Here is a 25,333-nt window from a genome sequence, read left to right as displayed (position 1 = left end):
CGGGATAATTGTATAAACCTTCCAGAGATCGGGCACTATCCCTGTATCTAGTGAACGTTGAAATATTTAACTATGGATGAGAGCTTATTTGCACATCAGACGCCCCGAGATACCATCTGGACCCTTAGCTTTATTAATAGGTACTCTTTTCATATAATGTTTAGCATCAATCTTTAAAATATCTGTAACATCAGTTTCATTTTTAAAGTTTTGAGTTAGGGTCATTCTTTCATGTCTAAAGTCATGCTCATCGAATGTAGCATAAAAGGTATTAAGATCATTGTGTTTAAAGCTATGGTCAGATAAATCTTTTTTTTTTGTCCATACCAGTTATCTTTCTAACCCCATTCCAGGCCCGACTGGTATCCTTACACTTAAATTATTTATGTTCAATTTTTCTCTATATTTCGTTGTACATCCTTTAATTTTCTTATTAACACATTTTTTAATCCTTTCTTTTCAATCACATTACACTCAACATTTGACGCGAAATATTTTCTAGATAATTCTTCAAAAATACAAAATATGTTTTAAAAATCAAGTGCGAGAGCAATCTGTTAACAGAGATATGAGCCGATAGTTTGTCGGATTAGTGGGGGTCGCCTTTTTATAAAACGGAAACACCTTTGCAAATTTCATATTTGAAGGCATCTTTTCATCTTGAGTTTGTAGAGCATATTGTGAACCTCTGATTCAGTAACAGGGAGTAAAAACTTGGAGCTAGGATTTGGAATTAGGAAATTTCTTGGTAAGTTAGAGGAAGGAGGGATCATTCTGGCAAGATCAGACCCAATATTTCCAAAATATGTTGAGAGTAGTGCGACAGATTTCTCTAGAATCGTTAGATGGTTTACCGTTGAATATCTTTAACTAAACATTTTTTTCTGTCAGTATTTAAGATATTCCTATTTTCTTTTTATGTAGCCTGGAATGTAGTGGGATCATCTTTCTATAAAACGGAAACACCTTTGCAACTTTCATATTTGAAGGCACGATACCAGTCAAGAGGGAAAGATTAAACAAATTCAAGACACTTTTTCGTCTTGAGTTTGCAGATAATATTGTGAACCTCTGATTCAGAAACTGGGAGTAAAAACATGGAGTTAGGATTTTGACTAAAAATAGTGCACATAAAAATGGTGTAGATCTTTAGAAGTCACGAGCGATTTTAGTGATAATAATAATAATAATATAGAAATTTATATAGCGCCTTTTGCCAAAGGATACAAGGCGCTTATAAAAGGTTTATTGTAGGAAGAGGATTATTTAGGAAATAAATGAGCTTTTAAGAGTTTTTTGAAGACTTCAGTACTACAAGCATTTCGAATGGAAATAGGAAGATTATTCCACAGTTTTGGAGCAGAGGAAGAGAAAGATTTATCACCAGCAAGTTTGTTGGATTTGAGAACAGATAAACAGGAACCGGAAACAGAACGGAGAGGATAGGTAGAGGTTAAGAAAATCAACAGGCAGGAGATATAACTAGGATTGGAGGACTGCAGTGTATTAAATTTCCGAACTAATATGCGGAACAGGATTCTCTGTGACACTGGAAGCCAGTGGAGATGGTTAAGAAGAGGAGTGATGTGACAATATTTGGGTCCGCAACATACAAGGCGAGCACACTTATTTTGAAGTTTCTGAATACGACTTAAATTATATTTACTGATACCATAGAGTAGTGAATTACAGTAGTCAAGCCTGGAGAGTAATAGGGCACGAATATAAGAGACAGACATTATGACAGGTTTCAAAATCAAGAAATTTGCGGATGCGGGACAAACAACGAATCTGCCAATTTATGGACCGAGAAAGGTGTGTTATATGAGCAGTCATATTCATTTCATGGTCGAAAACAAGCCTTTGTGGTCAAGTGGTTATGACGTTCTCTATGTAGGCAAAAGGTCCCGTGTTTGAGTCCGGGTAAAGAGTTGATTTATGAATGAACAACTTTCTGTGTAAAGTATACACTGTGTAAATGGTATACATGTAACTCGCAAAACTCGATTAGAAAGCCTATTGGAAATATTTAGAAAATCATAGAAACACAAATCACGGCATCTTATTATGCAAACAGGCAATCGTAAAAGTACAGTATGGAAAATGATTCTATAAACAATATATTTTAATATTGTAGGACTCTAAAGCTTATAGTAGTTCAGTGTGTGTTTGAAATGTCTTTAGTATAAAGGGATTGTATACATAATTATCATGAACTACAAAACAATCGTCTAACTGTTTTGAAAAAAATCTGGAAAAATAATACTAAAATTTTCGTGACCGCTTTAAAGCCTAACGAACACGTTTGTACCCAACATGACGAGCAGCTAGGTATTCTTCGATTGTACGATTACTCTGTGCAGCTCAGATTATAGTTTCTTTGGTAAACAGGTCACCTAGTCGGTAACGCTTAGGGACTAGCTTTTGTCGAAACACGAGTACCCCCGCGTCTTCCAGCAACCCTAGTTTAGTTACACCCGACCATAGTTACGTCACTGGCGTTAGCAGTAAAAAAAAAAAGTCTATACTAACAGAGCAATATCTCTTTAAGGTTAAATGAGTTTATAATTAAATATATTACATCAGTACTGGATTAGATCATACCTGACGAAGTGGCTGTGCTCGATTGTCCGCAGAACGCTAACATAAAACGGACTTCACGATGGAGATATTTACTGACTCCACATCAACCTTGTGGTGATGGGGAGTGGAATAGTGCACAACTAAATTATCCTCTTTTGTAGTATGTAGGCCTACTCTGCCGGGGCACGTCCTATCAATACATCTCCAGTACTGTTTTCTATTTTGTCGTTTGAATGTTGAAATCCATTACATATTAGGTTTACACCCCTACCCTTTTGTACAATTGTTGGTCACTCCATTTTGGTTACATACACTGCAGAATACCTAATACTTCCTAATATTAATACCCAGCTTTATAGCTAATTATGGTACGCAATCTTATGTATGAATACAAATAACAACGTTTTAGCTAATATGAAGGATAATTAAAAATCAAAATAACAGGTAGCGAATACCATGTATGTATGAGTTTAGAAACACTTGTTGAGAGCTATGCTACACAATGTATCTTTTGTCCTTTATTCGAACATCTAGATGTGTATAAGAGACAGATATATATATATCTATATATATATACACCGGTATATAAAAGAATATTCGCTCATTTTATTTATTTAATAAATTTCTCACAAATGCAAAAATACAAAAGTCAAGGAGTCGGGCCAGCAGGTGACGAACATCGCTACAATATAAATACAAAAATAGGAATCAGGAGATGAAAAAAAGGCAGCATAAACACGAAGACAATAAAGAGATAAGAAAAATCGTAAAACGAATAAGGCAAACAAGAATTTTTTTTTAATTTCCTTCACATCCAACAGCAGGTACACTCGCCACTTACAGGATGAGAATGATGCTTTATAAACTAAGTCTTTTTATGGGGCTTACGGAGTGGAGTTGTTTTTGGTCGTGAGAAAAAGTCCTGTTGTGACAGGAATTGAACCTAGGATCTTGGGATCAGAAGGCAAGCTACTTAACCACCAAGCTATTCAATACATGTACACATTTATATTCATTGGTAGCATCTTTTTTCCATTTACAATACAAGCGACACTTTTTGTTTAGCAGTATTTCTATAACTGCGAATTTAAACATTCGACAATTTGAAACAATCATCATGATAAAAGTTGCCATATGACCTATTTACATGGTCTGAGCAAAAAGCAGAATTCCAATTTTCCACAGCCAGCTTTGCTATCTACATGGTCTGAGCGAAAAACAGAATTCTAATTTTCAACAGCCAGATTTTCTCTGAATACTGATAAATTTCTATCATGGTATACAAATGTGCGTTGTTTAAAGGGAGAGCATGAGATATTGATGAGCACTGAAAATGGTCAGACACATCGTTTGCTATTATTCGTGATTCAGAGTAAGGCTGGATATTGGAAAAATATTGTCAAGAAGAGTAGCTGAGGACTTTTCAAATACGTTCAGCTGTAACGGAGAAAGATGTACAAACATCAATGAATTTCTTTACTTTATGATTGCACGTGCTCTTAAGAAAATCTCCCATTATTATTCAATTCTTCCCCTGGTTTGAAAAACAAAAATTGAAGAACATTTATAAATTCGCCAACCTTTCTATTAGGTGGAGTGTGAACGGCCCCAACAACCAATTTTAGGTTCGTATATTGCATATTTCAACAAATAAAGATTCAATATCGGGTTCTATAACGCTCAAATTACCTAGAATTTGGTATCAAATTCATAACTGAATATACAAGCATCTCCACCTCCGGCTTTAGTAGAACGGGAATTAGTGTCAAGTAGTGCAAAAATTACTAAATTTTTTACCATACGTCTAATATTTTGGCAATTATTCCCAACTTATTTTCAGCGTTATATTTAATAGACTTAAGAATTTTATAGAAAGGTAGATGTAGACAGGTACTTCTGACATATAAAAGGATCTGGCGGAAAATCGTCACTACTTGAATCCAAATGATATGAAAAATATTGCTTGATTTCTAAATTTTGATTTTCAAAGGAATGCGTAAGAAAGATTCAAACAGAAAGAATCATTGAACGGGTCGTTACGGTGGTTCTCATGTAAGCAGTCAAAATCCTTGTGATATGTTTAATTAGGCCTAACGTGACGATGAGATGATAATCTTTACTAGTTGCCCTGAATTTGAGGTGATATCACCACATGCAAGGATTCTCACGTTAAAACTTGCACAATAGTTTTTGTAATATGGAATGTGTTTGTAAGAACTTTCAGAGTTCCATATTAATGTTATGTGGTAATTACAAAATGCTTATATTGCTCGTGAAAGGCAATACCAAATAACAACGGATGCAAACAAAGATAGCCGCCAATTCATTGCATCAATGGAGTGGACATTTGTGCAGGAATGTATTAAATTGAGGCTGCAGCGTGACGTCAGCACTAGGTCAAACCAAACCAGAGGCAAGCAGTAGAAAGAACCTTACCGGAGTGCCAATCAAACGTAACAACTGACCAAACAGAACGGGGCCAGAAATACGTGCGTATCTAACATGCAAATATATAAACATGTCGTTTTATGGAACTTTAGCAACAATATCCAAGCGGCGGGCGCTTAGCAGATTTGTCACACAAAACAAAATGGAACAAACAAAACCTTAAACAGCTTCACATATTTGAAGGTTTAGGATGAAACTAAATCATCTTAAAAGACACAAAACACACAACAACAACAAAATCTCGCGAGCACTTCATGCCTTCATTCCCCCCTTCTTGAGAGGACTTGATGGAATGTGTCATTAACAGATCTAGAGAAATAGATTGATCCATTGATAGTTTTTATTATTCAACGTATGGTCATCTGCTTTATGGTATAAGTAGTTAACCTCTAAAAATAAAATATATTTTGCAGTGATCCGAAGCTGGAAATGGCTCAGAAATTCGATTATCAAATATTCGATCGGGCCTCTTTTTTTGTAAATACGTGTTATAAACTTCTTATAAATTTTACTTCATCTGATTGAAATAATATTTTTTTTGAAAAAGTTTGAAAAAAAATTGCTGAAACAAGTTATAGTTAATTATAGTACTATATAAGATAAAGACCAGCTTCTTTGTATTAGGTGAGCTCGCTATAAGCTCCGTATAGGGTAAATCCAAGACGCTCGACCTTAAGGGGCCCTGGATAATTAATCAGCTTCTTTTTCTGTTTTCAGTGCCATTGGGCTTAAAATCGACCGAGTGGGCACTTATGGAGTCAATGTGTAAAACAATACAATAATATATCTTGAAATCGTAAACAATTTCAGAATGGACAGGGGCATCACCCCATACCCCGCTGGGGCCTTACGTGTCCTCCAGTAAGAAAGGCCCAAATAAACCAAGGAGTCCCAGGGAAGGGAATAGAAGCCATAGTAGGTCGAACCACATGTACGCCTGTAGCTTTAAAGCCAAGCTCTGGAGGATTTTTTTTTTTCATATGTTGTACAACTGATTTTTCAAAGATACAAAAAACATATTTGACGAAAAAATCAATAGCGGTTAAGGAGATACAGATGTTAAATACTTTGAGGAAAATGGTGGTTACGTCCCTTTTCCCCAGTATTTAAATATTAAAAAATCTGTGTCTCATTAACGGCTTCAAAGTTTTTCGTCAAATATGTCTTTTGTGTTTTACAAACCAAAATCATCACTTCGAAACTTGGTAACTACTTAAAAGCGAAATTATACGTTTAATGCTATTTACAATATTTCGAGACATAAACCATCTAAGCGAAGAAGAAATTGCTTTAAAATGTAAGAAATGTTAGGTATAGAACAGCTTATAGGAGCCACAGTAGCCCAAGCTATAGTATGTACGTCTATAACAGCAATATTGCTTGTTTGAATATCTATTTAAAACCTATTCGCAAAAGTTGTATTATGTGAATATATATTGTAAATAGGCATGCCCTTGCTTGAATCTGAACAAAGGCCTAGACTTGAATAAAATAAAAAGAAAGGAACAACCCAGCATAAACTAAACGTTGAGGTTAGATATGTCATAAAAATCACGTTAATACAATGCTACAACGCTACTTTAGTTGTGAAATTACGTTATAAATACGTATTTATGGTTTTTACGAAATAATTGTTAGCCTAGAGGCTCCAAGTATTTCTTAAATGGAGCTGAATTCAATGTCAAAATAATAGTCAAACTGTAATCATTATATCGAAACTCAAACGATATGATAGGGAATGTATCATTATTGGTTTGAACGATATCTGCAATGCTTCGAGACATTAAACATCTATTCAAACTCAAGTTACAAATCCACGTTGTAATTTGGTCTTTCTTTAAAGAGGTTCCTTCAACTAGCCCATTATATTACTATGCGTAAATTGGCGTCAATGCAGATAAACACTGATTTTTGTGACGTGTTAAGGTCGATTCTGTTAAAATCATAGATACGTATGGATACTATATCCACAAATGCCAATAAGAACAACGACGAAAGATTACGACATTAATGGAATGTCGATTTGCCGTTTCTATTGCTCCGATACATATCTTCAACATTAGTCATTTTCTTTGCCAATTTAGTGTCAGCCTTTAAATCCCAACATAATGTCACGACATTACTTTTATTTTATTTTATTACAAAATACGAAGAGACCCATAATAACTCACTATATCAATAGAATAAGCCCCAGAAATCTGAAATAATACTTAAATTCTTCCCCAATAACATAAACAAATCCATAGAGTAAATAAAAATATGCATACATTTCAAAAAATATAGACAAAATCACACAACAGTTAGATGAAGAAAAAAAACATATTGATACTTCTAAAATAATAAGTAAGTAGGCCTAAAGGTAAATAAATTAGTATGAAAACAATTATAAATTTAACATGCAGCGATCAATCCAATTACATTTTTTTTCAAGTAAAAATTCACACTTAAAAAGGGATTTATATTTTAAATAGTGAAGTAAATTTTTAAAAACACGCTGAATATATTGACATTTCACTCCGTTTCTACATTTTCTATTACACTCTATTGTAGTGATCCCTGGGCACTCATTCACTATGTTTTCACTCTTTTGCGAATATTCATCTGACGCAACGGTGATGACGCGGTATAGTGATGGGCTGTATTTATAGATACAGATATATAACTACACATGATTCTTTACCGGCGATAGTGTTAATGTATGCACAACACTAATTAATTTTTCAAGATAAATTCTCGTACAACTAAAATCAAAACGGTACTAGGTTTGGTTAAACAGGATTTCGCAATTCATAGGAAAAACCTTTTATATGAGAAAGTTACCATTTTACGTAGGACTGCCAAATTCGAAAATAACTCTATATAAATTTTATTTGGAACATTGAAAATTGTTTATACTGTATAATCAAATAAGAGTCCAAATGTACACGTTTAACAATTTGTAAATAATTAAATATCTTATATAAATTGCTTTATTTAATATTCCTAGCAGTAATAAAGCGAAGTTTAGTTATATTTTTAAGATTGTGAAGATATTTGAATTGTAATATTTTTGTAGATTAATCAAGGCAGAAAATTTAGCAGGGATGTAAGAATTTATACATTATTAGTCCATTTCCAACAATGATGTGCTTCAAAATTTGTTGAAGAGAGAAAAAACATTTTCAATCAAATGACATTATTTTGGTCAGAAATTTCAATTATAAAGTTGAATAGCTTGGTGGTAATGAGGCTTGCCTTTCATCATAAGGTCTTAGGTTCAATTGCTGTCACGGACCAAAAACATCTCCAGTTCCTAAACCTCATAATGAGGCCTGGTTTATGTAGAGCATTTTGTGTGCATGTTTGTCTTGTGAAGGGATATGCCACTTGCTGTTTGGCCTTGAGCATAAAACAAAAAAAATTAACTAGACTGCTGATGCCATAATGAGTAGTGATGTTGAAATTGCAACACAAAAAAATTCATTAAAAATTATAAAGCAAAAAACACACGAAAAGCAAAAATACTAAATACTACTAAAGAAAATTATGAAGTAAAAAGAAACAATGAAAACCAACTTCACGATTAACGCGACGTTCAAATAAAAAAAAAATTAATTCAAAATAAATTTATTCCAAATATTTTCCAAAGCATAGATTAAACAGTACAGATATAAAAATGGAAATGTAAAGGGCAACCACAAACAAGCAGAGCTTTACAATTGTGGCGCCCGAAAAACAAAGTAATTAAGATACAATTTCTAATTGACAATGAAGTAAAGGTATACACATTAATTAGGCACATTCATATCATAGATCAAGTGAGATTATAGAAGCAATGGTAATAGAAATGTACATGGAGACTCACAAATGTCAGTGCATTTTTAGATCATAGATATTCAGTGGCTGAAAGCGAAAATTGTTCATGCATATCACGGTAATTTTAGGTTTAACCTAGCTACAGTTGGTTTAAACGCTTTTATAAATTGCGTTTATATAGTTGTATCACCCGTCCAATACAATTCTTTAAATATTTACTCATAGGTCAGTTCTTGAGATATTTAGGCCCGGAACGTTAGCATGTAAATTACCCTCACATCCACACCCGAATCCAAATCGTCACCAACATTTAATAATTCCTTCCTTGTAGCTTGGTTACACTTTTCCGAAAATCTCATTGAGATCATTTGATCAGTTTTTTAAATATCGGTCTGGGACGACTTCGTTCGAATGGTCCTCATATCCACACCCTGCTCCGGATCGTCACAAAAATTTAATCATTTTTTTATTGGACCATGACCAACTATTATAAAAAACTTTTATATAGATCCATTGATAAGGCCTTGGAGATATTTAGCTCTGGGACGTTAGCACTTCAAATGACATACATATCTGATACTTGTGGTTACGATAAATATCAAGTGTGCGTATTTCTTCTATTCTATTTATTTATTCTTATTTATTTTTTTATTTTTTTATTTATTTATTTATTTTTTTTTTTTTTTTTTTTTTTGTAAATTGTGTATTTTTTAACTTTCTTTAAACGTTCCAAGAGGATAATTTTCAATAACTCTTGTTTTGAGTTTAGTATTACACGATACTAACAAGGTTTTTCAAAGGCACATTAATATTCGGGATTTTAGATTTTTTTTTTTTTTTGTAATAAGTATTGTTGTGTTATAATAGCCAGCTCCTTGTCTTAGTGATTATGTTTGACTTATGAGTGCGATTAATATGTTTAATCTAAAGCCGGGCACTCACTGCGCCCGACGGTCGTCGGCCGACGCGATTCTAGGAGGAACGCAGGGCCACGACCAATGACGCGCGCGTAACAGATCTTTTTAATGATGATTCGTCTATGAGTGCCACAGACAATCAGCAGACAACGTCGCATCGTCTAGCGTTCAAGGGGAGCGGAGTTGGATTCGTCGGCCGACGGCAGTACTACGGCCGTACGACGCAGTGAGCGCCCGGCTGTTAAATCTAAAGAAATGCCAATTGTGAGAAACTATTATAAAGGTGATTATAAAGCCATGAAAAGGGTATATAAAATAATCAAGAGCAGACTGTTCTAAATGTGTCCTCTGAGGAATAGACAATATTGATTGAAATTTTTATTTTATGATGCACTTGCATCTTTTCCCATCGCGAGGAAACCTATTATAAAAAAAAGTTATTTAGCAGTGATGAGAAAAGGATAAGACAGAAGGGTGACTGACTCAGTTTAAAGGTTTTAGATAACCACATGTTCTAAGAAATTACATTGTCTTGTCTTCCTGCTGTATATTTTCACATCAGGAAACAGTTTCCGCCTTGGCGTATCCGAGCAAATTTTCATTTACACTCTCCTTATGGCTGTAAAACGAAGACAAGGGGCGAGAATAAACCATTTAAATAATGTTGAATGTCCTCCTATTATTTAACCGTAGTCGTGGGTTCGTAACTCTCGCTGTGCAAGTCGCGTGTGTCCTTGTGCAAGGCACTTTATCTACGTTTGTCCCCTCTACCCCGGAGTATAATTGGGTACCTGGTAGGAGATTTTGGCTCTGACTGTACAAGTTTCGTGCGCTGCGTACATGTAATCTGCATGTAGGGTGCATATTTTGATCACAGGAATTGAACCCAGGAGCCTGGGATTAGAAGGCTAGCATCTTAACCACTAATCTATTAAACCCCACTTCAAATCAATATTGAATACATAACCGCTTTAATGTAATCCTTTGTTTATTCATTGCCAAATTATCTATAATTCTAAAAAAAGATACCGAAGATCGTTTTGTACTATCGTTATTACTACTATCCAGGATTTTCCCAAAACAATTCAGGATTCAAGGCGAAGAGGCTTGACAGATGTCGAATAACGTACTGTTACGGATTGAAATACTGCGCCCTTCAATTCGAGACCTACTAATTCAGAGAACCATCTAATCCGTGACCACGTTTCCTAAGAATCAAATAACCTTCAATCTTTTAACACAAATCTAACCCTGCAAGTGGAGACCAAATTTTCAGGTCCTGAAGTGGTCTCAAATTGGAAGAACTAGAAGAGACAAACAGTTATCGATGTGCTTGCTCCTGGAAAAATGTGAATTAGATCTGAATACAACGCCAGGAAATAAATTTGAAAAGGCCATTATGAGTGTAACGGCGAATCTACCCTTCATTAAACCGAAGTCTGATCTACATTATGTTAAGACTGAATATCATGTTGAACTATGCATCAGTGTGGTTCACGCAGTCACAGATACTCTACTGTGACGTTGCTAAATAATAATGGACCGCGGACTGTACTTAAACTTTAGGCCCATAATAATTATGCCATGCTATAAAAGTCAATCTATTACTTGACTACTTTTTTTTATCTAACAGAAATATGTACACTTTCTAAACTGACTGTGCAATCATACGTCCATTAGATGCCGGATGTCTTCAGTAACATAAAAAAGAGACCTGGTTCCCTGGTTAAGGTTTTTGGGTCTTTCACCCAATAAGCTTTGGGTTTATATCTAAACAAGACATTTCCTCTATTTCAATAGATCCTTAATTTGGCTGGTAATCAATTCATGATTGTTGTAAGTCAGCGAAAACTATTTCCCACCTGTTTCTTGTTGGACGTTATTCACGTAGTGTCTTTATTGAGCTTGTCAACAAAACGAATTTCCTTTTTGGACAAATAACGTTTCTGTATTCTGTACTCTGTACTAATTTGATCTATTTAAATGAGCTATTGATTTTTTTTTTATTTTCCAAACATCCATTGCATCTTTAAATATATATTTTATGTTTTTATAATAAGCATTCATTGATGGTTTGAAAACGTCACAAACCACCTGTGTAACAATATGCCCTCCCACACTCCCCCACCCCCAACAACAAAAAATAGTTGGTGTAAGTAGTTTAAATCTCGTGCTGTTTATTTTGTTAATATACACTATTTAATAAAAAGTTTGAGTACAAAGTGTAGGCCTAATGAATTACCTTGTGCTCCAGTTTTTAAAGTAGTCCCACAGTCACCGTCTCCTCCGTGACGATCCAATTCGTTTAATAATGATTCTGACGTGATTAACTTTTTGCAGACATTCTCAAGAGCACGTAATACGATCGGTGCATCAACTATAAGATAAAATTTCCAATTTCACCTAAACATTTTTTTTTCAAATTGTTTAATCATTTTTCGTGCACCCGATCGCTTTTCCCAATAGTTCTTTTTTCCCATCTGCTGTCCCTTCTAAAATAAGACCAGTAGCACAATGATTGCATGCTCACCGTTATCGGCAGGGGTACTCTGTTTTTGACGATTCTCTGAAAATTGGTCAGAAGTGTTGTGATAAGGTTCAAATCGTTCATGTCCTCGGTTGGTGCAGTATTTGTCGCCGAGTGTGGACATCTGCTTCCAACTCATGGCACTTGTCTCTTTATCTGTAATAAAAACAGAAGAAGTGTTTTGAAAGTTGGAATCAGTTAACGAGTACCATATTCACGAAACATTTCCAAAGTTATATTTGCATTATAGTGTATTATTCGAAATGTTACTACGAACTTAGCAATGTGAATGTTTATTATCACAAAAAAAAGAGTAGGGGTCACTTACTTTCAAATTTAGTTTCCCATGGGATAATCAGTATATTAGGCCCTATAAAAAATGTTATCAGCCCTATCTAGGCTGGAAAAGTGATGAGGGGGTGAGGCTTTTTATTTTTATTTTTCATTAAGCCAAATATTACCCTTGGATTGTTTGCTGGTGCATTGATATTCAAAGTAAAACATTATTGAGACAATCCAATCAATATCTACTATATATCTAACTATTTAGGCTACTAAAAAAATTTAAAAATATATAATTATTAAAGGTGTGAGGATCAAAAAATTTAGAAAAACAATGTTTAGCATGCATCTACGTTTCTGAATAAATAACAGAAATTACATCATCGTATTTTGTCATGAACATAATTTAAAACTCATACCCAGACACCTTAGACGAAGATCAGTCAGATGTAGAATTGTAAGCGACAAGCCAGCCATATCCAATGACGTCATAAAATGGTCAACGTAAACTCTTTCCACTATGATGCAATTTGACTCTAGAAGGTAAGACATGAATCATGATACAATTATTAATAATGAGCAGCAGAATGATGAGCTTATGTTGGCAGTGGTGGTGCTAATGCTGCAGATGATTATGATGATAAAGATAATGATTATTTTGGTTCTGATATTTCCGTTTGCGATTTTATACACATAAACGCGCCATGCGCTTAAAATTATTTCGTACGAAATAAATGTTACTGAGAACTCTGACATACCGTCGGAAGCGGCATACGCCGATAGCAAAATAATAATAAGAGCATAACAGCAAAATAATATACCAGTTTAAATTACGACCTTGTTAAGCGAACATCATCATTTTAAATCGTATACGAATTCCTGGAATTTAAGTGGTAACATACTACTTTAATTCACTTGTATACATTATGTGTGTATTTTATTGAAAACTATGACGGATACGACAGAGATTATATCAATATAAGTAGGTAACAGTCAAAACCTGAAGTTCTGGTTGTTATCAATATTAATGAGGTACTACAGAAGGCACTATGGAAGATACATTTGTGAATATAATTCATCACAAACGGGGAAACACAAACCTAAGTATTTGATCGCTCCACGAATCATCACAAACATTTCAAGGTATGAAGTGCCGCCAAGATTATTCAAAACGATGGCGACGTGATCGTCTGCATTTAGGTTCATGTGACTCGAGGTCTGCTGATCCGTCATGTGATCTATCATGATGGCAGCAATATCGTCTGCTGAAAGAATCTGACGTGTGACCAAGTTTGGATTTAGTTAATTAATCACGGAGCAATCGAAATATGCCAAAAGATGATACATCAGTGATTGTGATTCATGGCCTTAATAATGTGATTGCAACAGTGAAAAGTTAAATACATCGTTATTTCAAATGAGAGAGTCGATATTCACATGGTACTGTACGCATAAATTATGAACTGACAGAATAATCCATCATTTTAGTAGCCATCACCGTATCATCATTAAATAATCGTAAACCTTTTCTTTGACAAATGAACGTGTGTATGCCCGTATAATCATGATATGATGTTTAGTAATGTCACATGTTCTTGTTACTTGATAATTTGGCCAGGGCTTTAGACAATCTTCAAAATAGTCAACGTGAACAAATTTTTGATGGCCTATTTCTATCTAGGCCTAGTAACATATGCTATCTCAACAATTATCAAAGGCAACTCGCTAGGACTAGTAGTTTTATGGAATCTAGGAGCAAGGTCTATAAATTATGTGACCTCAAAGTTTCTTTGGCGCACATTTTCATTTTATGAAAATTAGTACCTTATGTGTCAGATTTTGGTAAACTTTCGATATATGTTTAGTATGGTTTCATTTCATTTCATTTCTTTAGGCACGAGGGCCAAGGATATGCCAATAAGTGAACTTAATCGCTGTCCTACGTGGCATATCCATTTAACAACAGGGGACTTAATGGACCAGTACACCGGGGTAACCCCCTACTCTTCTCGAATGATGTACCGGGTTCTTTAAAGTGCACACGAGCCAAATGCGTACACTGGGCCTACGGTTTAAAGTCCTTATCCGAGAAGACTTGTTCCACCACAGGAACCATTGGCGAGTGAGCCGTTCGAACCAACGCCGATATTAAAGCTGAAGGTCACGGTGCCCCTGACTTAACCGCTCGGCCAATCAACTCGGTCATACTAACAAGAAGAAACCAAAAAAAAAAAAAAAAAAAAAAAACCTTCCTTTGCATTTTGTTCTGTTTTTTCTAGAACTCCACAAGAAGAGCACAGAAGAAAACTTAAACAGAGACTATGGATATAAAATACTTAAAGAATACAAATCATGAAAATACTTAAAAAACACCAAAGCAAAGCGGAACAAAACCACAAATAACGTAACACATTACCTTCATACGCTTCACACCTGCCTCCCCGTGGACTCCTAAGCCAAGTTCCATCTCATCTTCCGCTATGTCAAACGTTGCGCCGGAACCAGGTACATGGCATGGGGTTAGGCTTACACCAATGGTGCCTGTAAAAAAAAATGTTAAAACCGCTCAGTGGTGTTTAAATTTCGACAACTAACCTCTGAATTCTATTACTTATAGTAATAGTAGTATTAGTAGTAGCAGTAGTAGTAGCACCAGTAGTAGTAGCAGTGTAGCAGTAGTAGTAGAGGCGGCGGCGGTGGCAATGGTAGTGGTAGTGGTAGTAGTAGTAGTAGTAGTAGTAGTAGTAGTAGTAGTAGTAGTAGTAGTAGTAGTAGTAGTAGTAGTAGTAATAGTAGTAGTAGTAGTAGTGGTGGTAGTGGTGGTGGTAGTAGTGGTGGTAGTGGTGGTGGTAGTAGTGGTAGTAGTAGTGGTAGTAGCGGTAGTAGCGGTATTAGCGGTAGTAGTGGTAGTGTTAGTAGTAGTGGTAGTAGTAGTAGTGGTGGTGGTGGTGGTAGTGTAGTAGTAGTAGTAGTAGTGGTAGTAGTAGTAGTAGTAGTAGTAGTAGTAGTAGTAGTAGTAGTAGTAGTAGTAGCAGCAGCAGCAGCAGCAGCAGCAGCAGCAGCAGCAGCAGCAGCAGCAGCAGCAGCAGCAGCAGCAGCAATATTTGGAGCAACAATAGCAGCAATAATAGTAGTACTGTTGTAGTACCGGTAGCAGTGGCAGCAGCAGTAGCGGTAGCGTAGTAGTATATATGGTTTAAGTATTTCTTGTTATCATTATATTACTTCTTAACTTTATGAAAAGTATGCATCTTTCACAGTTTGTTTGATTTCATGCTTCCTTGTTTCTGTGCAGTGTGGGTGCAAGTTTGACTTTTGTCGTTTTTCTAAATTTGCTCATTTTTCTCTATGAAAACTTTACCGGCAATTTTTTTTTTCGTTGCTTCTCCTCCATCTTTATGTCATTTATTTATTACGATGTGTTTTTCATTGTATTTTATATTGATGGAAATAAATTCGTATTATATAATATCGCATTATAGGCCTACTATTTTTATGTAGGGTCATCGAATATTTCAAAACTTGTGCCATTGCTTTTCTCACCAATAGCTTTGGTTGTCTCCTCTGCGATACTACTTATTTCCTTCAACGACCGCCCTTCTTCTGCTAAAGCGCCAACAATCTAAATCACAATCAAAATCAAATACACACGTGATTATCATTACAAATATATTTAAACATTATTGAATCTTTAGAGGGCACTATTGGAAAATATGGATCAGAATGAGATATTTTAGGGGGAAAATAAAGAAAAACTAATGGCTCCTAAAGATCAGTATTCTATAATTAGTGCCCGAAATAAATCAAAAATAATTGTGTTATATTCACCTTTTATCTCAACTAGCATATATTTTATTGATGCAAGCACCGAGTACAGTTTTTGTAGCCTAGGCCTACTTCCTTCTCTAAATATGCCTCAAGTAAATTGCATAGGGCCTAATCAAATACCATGTGTTCTTGGCACCCAAAAATTATATAATAGAATTCAATTAGCGTATACAAACAACACGCCGATCGCCAAATTCGGCCGGCATACCCTACAGATTTAAGAAGTCTATCAACAAAATTTGACAAACCTAGTGCCATTTAGGAACGGTAACTAATGTGTGTCGACGGCATATATCGGGTACCGATGGGCACTATCTTAGTGTAACGAGCGCTAGTAAAAACAAAACCCAGCTCGGGGATATAAAAACTATGTTGAGGCTACTATGATGACGTCTACACTGAAATGTAATACATGCTATTGAACTACTGTATAGTATCGTAATAGACTACGGTACCAAAGTGAAATTTTGACGGATTTTATGCTTGCTGTCACTATAATTACTATTAGTATAAGGCGACCGAGCTTCTAGTAGCAGCCGAGTTTTGTTGCTTTACCACTAAACTATAATTTTACTAGAAAGCTATTTTAATATTAGCATTACTTTAAAACGCTCTCGCATCTGGGTCTATATAATTGTTGATCGGAATTGTTTATATTTCAGTATTATGTGAGTAACGAATTTTAAAGCACGTTTATAATGTGTCTATGTGTGGTTTAATATCTGTCTAGCTTATCAAACAGAAATGACATGGCATTATCCACTATGTTTATGGTTTAGGCACAGTGAAAATAAAAATAAAATAAAACACGAATGTAGATTACTTGTATGCCTTCAGGCAGGAATGCCACTAGACCTCTTTAATCGACGTTTGTGCTGGTTCAAGCCGCTCCTCGTCCAGGGTTCAATTGGTAAAACCAGGGACTTAAACACATCTGGCTCGTGTGCACTTTAAGAACCAACTGCATCCTTCGGAAGTGTAGTGAGTTACCCCAATGCTATGGTTCATTTCTGCCCCTGTCGTTTAGGAATGATGTGAACATGTAGCTACTATAAGCGCCTCTTTACGGCGGTTAGGTAGTCGTAGGACTACGCTTAGGCCTATACACAATTCGGCAATGACGGTGCAGGTTATAGGGTATTCTTCTACATTTACCCTTGAAGAAGTATAATTTTAATAGATCGTATTGGATTGGATTTATTCGGTGTAAACACCAAGGATAGCCCACGAAAGTCTAGAAGAAGACTTATTTCCAGTGGGGTCCCTCTGGTGGTGATTGGGCAGTACACCGGTAGAAAATCCCCTACTCTTTTCCGAAGAGTGTACTGCGAACACGGGACCAACGGCTTAAACGTCTCATCCGAAAGACGGTGCGCTATTGTAATTTATATTTCAGCCCTCCAGCTGAAACATAAGGAGAGGCAGCGATGGGAATTGAACCTGGGACCTAGAGATCTCCGCGGTTCAGGGCACACACAGTAGCTACCACCAGATTAGCCGACTGAGCTAACTGCTCCCTTACAAATGTTTTAATGTTTGTTTATTGTGATTCAACTCCAATCGCAGCACAACATCGCTGGTGCTTAATTACAAACTAAATGATAATACGTGTACAGTATATACGAATAATAGAGCGCCAGAGTATTACGTAATTGCTCTTCTTATAATTCACCTTCATAAGAAGAACGATTCCACACAGGCCTCTTCTACCAGCCGTCTTGTCCGTACTAGAGAGGGCGCAGTCCTCACTTATTGTAACAGTGGCGACATCGATGCCTTCTGCTATAGCTCTTTCGGCCGCTATTCCAAAGTTCAGCCTATCACCAGTGTAATTAGCGACTATGAGTAGCACTCCACCTTTAAATAAAGAACACATAATCAAGAATAATGTCTAGGATTATCACTAAATTTGGAAATTCAAAAGATCCGTCTAATGGAGTAACCCGTGTCAGCAAAATATTTTCTCTGACAAAGTGTCCGAGGTTTGAAAAGTACTGACTGAAAAGTTGTCATTTAAGTATTTAACTATTCAGTATTCCTGGGGCGGATGCAGAATTTAGCGGTAGGGGGTGCATGAGAGTCGCCTAAGACCCACTATGGTTGCGGCTGAGGTCAGAAAATGTTGAGAATACGGACTGAGGTGACGGGAAATTGCAGTCTCATACCTTTAAAATCTTACCGGTACTAAGTCTATGTTCATATAAACAATAAAATACAAGAAATATTTTTCTTAATACAATTTAACATCCGCCAAAGTATTAAACCATAAATCAACTTTTATTTTCACACAAATTATGCATCGTCAATCATTTAATATCTTTTATGGATTTGATATTGGTCGAAGCTTCTCAAAAGCTCCATCAATCAATATGATATATTTATATTTATTTACAAAGCACCATTCAAACAGTAACAAAAATAAACCAACACTGGGATCAGGCTGGATTCGGGGATTTTTGGGGCCTCTTTATACTGGGGCCGTGGCTTCGTCTCCCGAGAGCACATGGGCGTTACGCCACTGGATCCGTCCGAATAAGCATGAGCTTGCCCAACTCACGTATGTATTGTTTACGTAAACTGTACTCATTCAATGTCAGTAGTCAAATTCTGTTTTATTTATCAGTAATTGGTTCTGTCTGGGGGTATTGCTTATTATGGGGTGGGAATGTAAATAAACTAGATAGGGATAGGATAGATAGACTACTGAGGAGTGTAGGAAGGATGGTTGTGCAAGAAGTTCTGTTCGATATAGGGTGATCTAAGTCACTCCTTCACTCAGATATTGCCAACTGTTACTGATGGCACGTCCACGGGTCTCTACAGAACGCCATCATCTCTCCTTCCTCCCAAGAATTAGGGACTTCAAAAATAAACATCCTATGTAGAGGGTTTTCAGTGTTGGTGGCCAGTATTAATTAAGATAAGATAAGATAAGATACACTTTATTGCTCCAAGTCGGAAATTCAGTCCTCGCATTAAAATAAAGTAAAACAATTAAAAGAATGATCAAATATAATGAACTATAAAAATTACAATGTAAAAAAGATATCAAACAACGGCCATTAAAACATTATAAGTCACCGAAGCATTATTATTATTATCAATATTATTATTATTATGATTATTATTATTATTATTATTATTATTATTATTATTATTATTATTATTATTATTATTATTATTAATAATAATAATAACAAGTTAATACAAATATATCATAACTATTATTATTATTATTATTATTATTATTGTTATTATTATTATATTATATTATTATTATTTTTATTATTATTATTGTTATTATTAGTTTATTATTATTAGGCCTATTAATAGTTTTATTATTACTATTTGTTACTTTGTCTTGTGATTTTTCACATTGTTGTATCCAGCCATGAAATTTCTCCGTATGAATAAAGTAGCCTTGTATCCTTGTAACTAGACATCATCTTTTTTATATTATACCTATTCATCTGCGAGTAAACTTCAAGATTTTGTAATTTGAAACGCTCCATATGTTTCCCATCACTCCAACGAAATTCACTGAGTTCTGATGCTTGCAACACGCACTGAAGTCCACCTCATCTACATCTTCCACTGGTTTCCTTAAATGTTTATTGAGATCGTTGTTTCTATGTTGTATCGAATTTCCCAAGGTTTACAACCAAGTTACTACACAAGTATGATTCACCATTAATGGATGTCTTTCTTTGGTATTCTTTTTATTCGTCCTTATATTTAGCACTTGGGTTGAGGTTTTCGGCGCATGGAGAAGACCGGTACCGTATGGTATGTGAGAGCGGTTGGCGCATCGGGTGCGTTTCAGTCTCACAACCTAGGTCGGAGCATAGAACCTTCGCTGTAAACTTGTGTCATTAAGCAAGGCACTTCACCTATGTAAGTTTGTCTATCTCCCTGGATTATAAATGGGTAACAATTGTAGGATATTATGTGCCATGAACGTATTAGTCTGTATTAAATTATTATATTTATTGTCATCATCATACCACTATCATTGGTAGCTTGAAATAAACCATGTGCACCAAACTACAGTTATTAGATAAATCCAGTTACCATCTTTAGCCAAATCCATACATTTAGGACTTAGCTGCCCTTCCAAACACTCTTCTTTCCCATTATTCTCGTATCCAACTTTCATCCTGGATTATATAGATTTCCAGGACTTCACCTTGACAATAATGGTATACATTGCAGTGATATCCTCAAGTAGTTGTAAGCGGAACAATAAAGTTGGATTCTTGTAAGTTTTGATATCGTACTTCTTACATAATTCATAATATTATTGACTTACTTGGGCCGGCAATATATCGGATCCCTGCTAGAATCTGGTTTGGTGGAGGCGATGTAAACACGGAACCGGCCACAGCAGCCGATAGCATTCCCTTTCCAACGAATCCTGTTTTGAAAATAAACATTATTTATGTACTAGCTCACCATAATTTCTGTCGATCTTGTATATAAAACGCTCATGGTAACATTTTAGTATCCGTACTCGTTAATTAATACATATTGGTCTACTAATAATGTCTGGTATGGATAGGAGGCATATACATAACCTGCTGCAAATGGCTCGTGACCAGACCCTCCACCGCACAAGACAGTAACTTGCCCCTTCCTCTTCGACTCTTCAATATCAGCACGCACGATAACTCGATGGCCTAGGGGGAAAAGTTTAGAAATGTTATTCGCAGTGAACCAATACACCTATAGTCCTACTTTGTGCGCAACATTGATATACGTATTCATCGTCATCAAATGTTAGGCATACTGGTGAATAATTTGGTGGTAAATTATTTTTTATGGTAGTGAACAATGAATAATCTCTTTCTCTTTCTCGTTGGGGTTTTTTTATTCCGGGTTTCTTCCTTTTTTATTTTTGTAAAATGTTAATGATTTCACCATATTGCTTATCGTGGGTTGGGTTGATTTGGTTTCGTCCCACCAAAACTCCCTGTAAACCATTCAAGGTAATTGGGATTATATTTTCGTTTATTCTTAATTCATTATTTCAAAGTATGAATCGTATCCAAGACTGTTCATAATCCTGAAATCAATTGAGCTTACCGGCGTGTCAATCTAACTTATCAGCAGACCAAATCAGATCTGGGCCAGGGATACGCACATGCATTAAGCACACATGTTTACGAACATATTGGTCGTCTTCGGCTGGTTGTTCTTCGGTAAACCACGCCCACCTGCGAAGTGGTAAAATCCTACTTAACGAAGACGACCAGTCGAATAGAAAACTGGTAAATACTCGAAAAAACAAAATGGCTGCATATTTATCGCGATACAAGGCTGCTTCAGATTGTGGCAGTATAGGTTTTTCTTTTAAAAAATGGTTTCATCCAGTTTTTGAATTCTGTTAGCGTACAATTTTTTTTTTACTTCAATGTGGGTAAATAATATAATTTTTATTTTCTGAAATTTAATCTAGATTATATTAACACAAAATGTTGTTGCTAAACTGAGAAATCGGCCATATTTTTTGGTCACGTGCATAACTTAACGCTGATTAACGCATTCTGGTTATTTCGTTGTCAACAAAGTCTATTTTACGAACCAGTCGAATGAAAATAATACTCAATGAAAATTCGTACTCAACGAAATGAACCAGTCGAATAAGCCCATTATTACGGTTTTTTTTTTCCTCTGGTATAAAGCGTTAAAAATAATATTTGAATTTGTTTTCTAGAAAAATATGATGAGCATATTGAATTTTTGCTTATGATGGTGAGTATTATGATGGTTTGGCCCGGGCGGGGGGTGGGGGAACTTGTGCCCTCCAGTCTGCTCCCCCACCCACTTAAAATGTTGGAAGCAAAGTAATTATGCGCAAGTTAAAAATCACCTCACCATATAGGCCTATCACCTTATATTGCGCGTTACCGCCCCTTCACATAATAATTTGAAGTATTTACAGAATAAAACAAATATCATGTTAATTTTTTACGGCTTTTTTTTTTTTTATCCCAATATTCCGGTTCAAAAAAAGGTTAGGCCTATTTTATGTCACATATATCACAGGCTACTGCTCAAATTTGGATGTAAACTAGGGGTGGAGGGAGACAGTGACAAAGACAGCATAAAGAAGAGCCGGGGTAAATACAGAATTTGGGGAGGCTAATGTAAAGAGTTTATTATCTTCCAACGAGACACGTGTAACAAAAAAAGTTGTCACGAGGTAAAGATCTGAATGCGGTATCTGTTGATTGGATGACATCTTAATTCATATTTAAAGTGCTGTCAGGCAGTAGCGAATCTAGTAAAGTACGCGTGGGGCGCATCCCCTCCCTAAAAACCACCACCAGTTTCCCCTTATTTTCCCCTCAGTTTCCCCTCCCCAGCTCCTCCATTGAAAAACAATCACGCTCAGTTAGATAAATCACATCATATCACCATATTTTGCAAGCTAGCGCCCCTCATTTAATCATCTCCCCCTATCACCCCCTCCCCATTTCGAGACTCCTAGGGACGCCACTGTTTTCAGCTAGAGTACCAGTATTATCTTAAACCAGGTGATGACGACACGTTTCAGTTTGTATACGGTAACAAATTGTATACGTTTATTGCACCAGTAGAGTATAATGTACGCCGTGGATAGGCGGGATTATCTGTCGACATCACGCAAATCCGAGGTGTTGATTTGTGGAGCTGGATAGACCCTGACCTTAAAATCTCATTGTTGTCTTAAAGTCAGGCTCCGGAGGAAAAAAAAATGTTGATATGTTGTAGAACTGATTTTTCTGAGACAGAAAAAAGTTGTTTGACGAAAAACTGAGCAACGATGAATGAGATACAGATTTTTTAATATTTAAAAACTGGGGGAAAAGGTGTAAAAATGTGCGGTTACGCCCCTTTTTCCCCCAGTTTTTAAATATTCAAAAATCTGTATCTCGTTCACCGTTCCCCAGTTTTTCGTCAAACAACTTTTTTCTGTCTTAGAAAAATCAGTTCTACAACATATCAAAAAATTGTTTTCCTCCGGAGCCTGACTTTAATGTACAGTAGGCCTACTACAGAAAAAAAAAATCATTTCCATTATAATACGCCGTATGATGTGCCAAGTTAAAGCAGCACATTGACCTATCGCAGACGTGACCTCAGCCATAAACAACACCAGCGTAAACTTTGACCATAGCCTACCTCTGAGAATCTTTACGCCTAGGTTGACTGCTGCCACGCCTTCGAGCATCTCGTCCACACATGACTCAACTGAATTTAGAAGTTGCTTATGAGGCCTAGCCATTACTTCTTGTCCGTGTGAACGCCGTCTAAGTGAAGAGTCTGCAAAGAGAAAACATAACATAAACCATGAACCTAAACTTAGCTAGGTCACCTTCAATGTAACATCGATTTGTTTTCTAAGTAGAACTATGATATTTGCTTTTGTAATCAGTAGGCGTAACTACTTCTGATAACGTATTATTGGTGATCATCGTAATCTTGTATTCCTGATGTGACGACTAGGTCTGATCGATCAGCAGTACCCGAGATCGATGTTGATTTTTGGTGGCTATCTAACAACACGATGTAGATGTAGTAGATTTTTAAAGGTTCAGTCAAAACCCCCTTTTACAGAGGAGTTGCCTAGCTATCTCACCCCATAAACTCTATTAATCCCAGTGGTGACGTTTTTTTTTTTTTTTTTTCTTTTCTTCATTATTGCTTTTGTAGTAAAATAGCCTATTCTGATTTTTAAACTAAAATGTACCTTTAAGCCTCTAAACACCACTTGACTCTTATGTGACGTCCCTTAACCCAATTCTCAAAACGCAATACCCCCACCTCCCCCATTTTTCGTTGATGCTGACTACAGCAAAACACACTTGTTACTACAGAAACATGTGTGACCCTTGATTCATTAAAGTCAGCTTCATATACTACCCTTGAAATTTTAATTTACCAATATTTTATTTGCATTTATATTTTAGAATGTGATCGGTAAGTACATTGATATTAATCACCTCCACCATGGAGGTTACTAGATTCACTGCTGTCTGTCTGTCTGTTTGTTAACAAGATTACGCAAAAGCTAATGAATGGATTATCATAAAATCTAGTGGAATAGTACATATATAATCAAAGAAACGGGCACCGTTCAATTTCTGGAAGAAAAGGTCAAAGGACAAGGTCAAGATTACAAAAATTCGGGGTTCTTTTTTTACCTTCGAGCAAAAAAGAAAAAAAATGGAATCGGTTATAAATTATAATTATTATTATCATTTATCATAATTATCATAATTACCATCATCATCATCATCACTATTATTATTATTATTATTATTATTATTATTATTATTATTAATATTATTGTACACGAATAGACGTTATATTTCCTTAGCTAAGAAACAGCAATATCCTAAGGGCACATAGAAAATTATAAAATTAGATAAGGCCAAAAAAAATATATATATACTTGTTTATCGTCACACCCTCAGAAATTTTCAGGGGCGGGGGGGCGGATTTTTTTATCATTTTTTTTTTTTTTTTGCTGGCCCAGGCCAAGCCTAGGAGGCTAGGCCCCTAATAATGTGTAGGCTTCTTAGGCCTAGAGATTTCAAAAACTGCATTGGTGCCAAGCCAAATCTTTTACAAAGGCCATAACAGACACTAAATTTTACATAAAAGATTTGTTTGTACAATATTTATTTTAATAGGCATGGTGGTTCCGTACCGGGCTAACTGCTGTATTGCTAGGCTAGGCCAGGTAGGCCTAGTAGCCATATAGGCCTAGTTAATAGAAGTACTTAGGCTAGAAGCGTAGGTCGTAACCTATTAGTTGTCTTCATAGTACTTTATTATCATCATATTTAAAACATTGTTTATTATCTAAAAAGAACCAAATAAAAACATCTACGCCTACTATACTACCGATCAAATCGTCCGCGATTTCTATCAACAAGCACACGTGAGGTATGATCAATTTTTTTTT

At 35.7% G+C, this 25,333-nt stretch overlaps 1 protein-coding gene across 1 annotated transcript in view; it reads right to left on the bottom strand.

Moving 5' to 3' along the window:
* Positions 1 to 25,333, bottom strand: part of LOC117119218 (triokinase/FMN cyclase-like) — a 36,431-nt gene that overhangs the window by 7,542 nt on the left and 3,556 nt on the right. Inside the window, exons 3-11 of the mRNA XM_033264026.1 lie at positions 20,955 to 21,056; positions 20,690 to 20,794; positions 18,053 to 18,237; positions 16,096 to 16,174; positions 14,969 to 15,093; positions 13,653 to 13,827; positions 12,972 to 13,088; positions 12,274 to 12,426; positions 11,986 to 12,120 (exon numbers count right to left, since the gene is read on the bottom strand). Coding sequence (XP_033119917.1) covers positions 11,986 to 12,120; positions 12,274 to 12,426; positions 12,972 to 13,088; positions 13,653 to 13,827; positions 14,969 to 15,093; positions 16,096 to 16,174; positions 18,053 to 18,237; positions 20,690 to 20,794; positions 20,955 to 21,056 — 1,176 coding nt within the window. The remainder of the gene's footprint in view (positions 1 to 11,985; positions 12,121 to 12,273; positions 12,427 to 12,971; positions 13,089 to 13,652; positions 13,828 to 14,968; positions 15,094 to 16,095; positions 16,175 to 18,052; positions 18,238 to 20,689; positions 20,795 to 20,954; positions 21,057 to 25,333) is intronic.

The sequence above is a fragment of the Anneissia japonica genome, unplaced genomic scaffold (genome assembly GCF_011630105.1).
Source record: "Anneissia japonica isolate Jap-2015-1 unplaced genomic scaffold, ASM1163010v1 scaffold2692_len624387_cov171, whole genome shotgun sequence".
Lineage (NCBI taxonomy): Eukaryota > Metazoa > Echinodermata > Crinoidea > Comatulida > Comatulidae > Anneissia > Anneissia japonica.
This window is presented reverse-complemented; position numbering and strand designations above follow the sequence as displayed.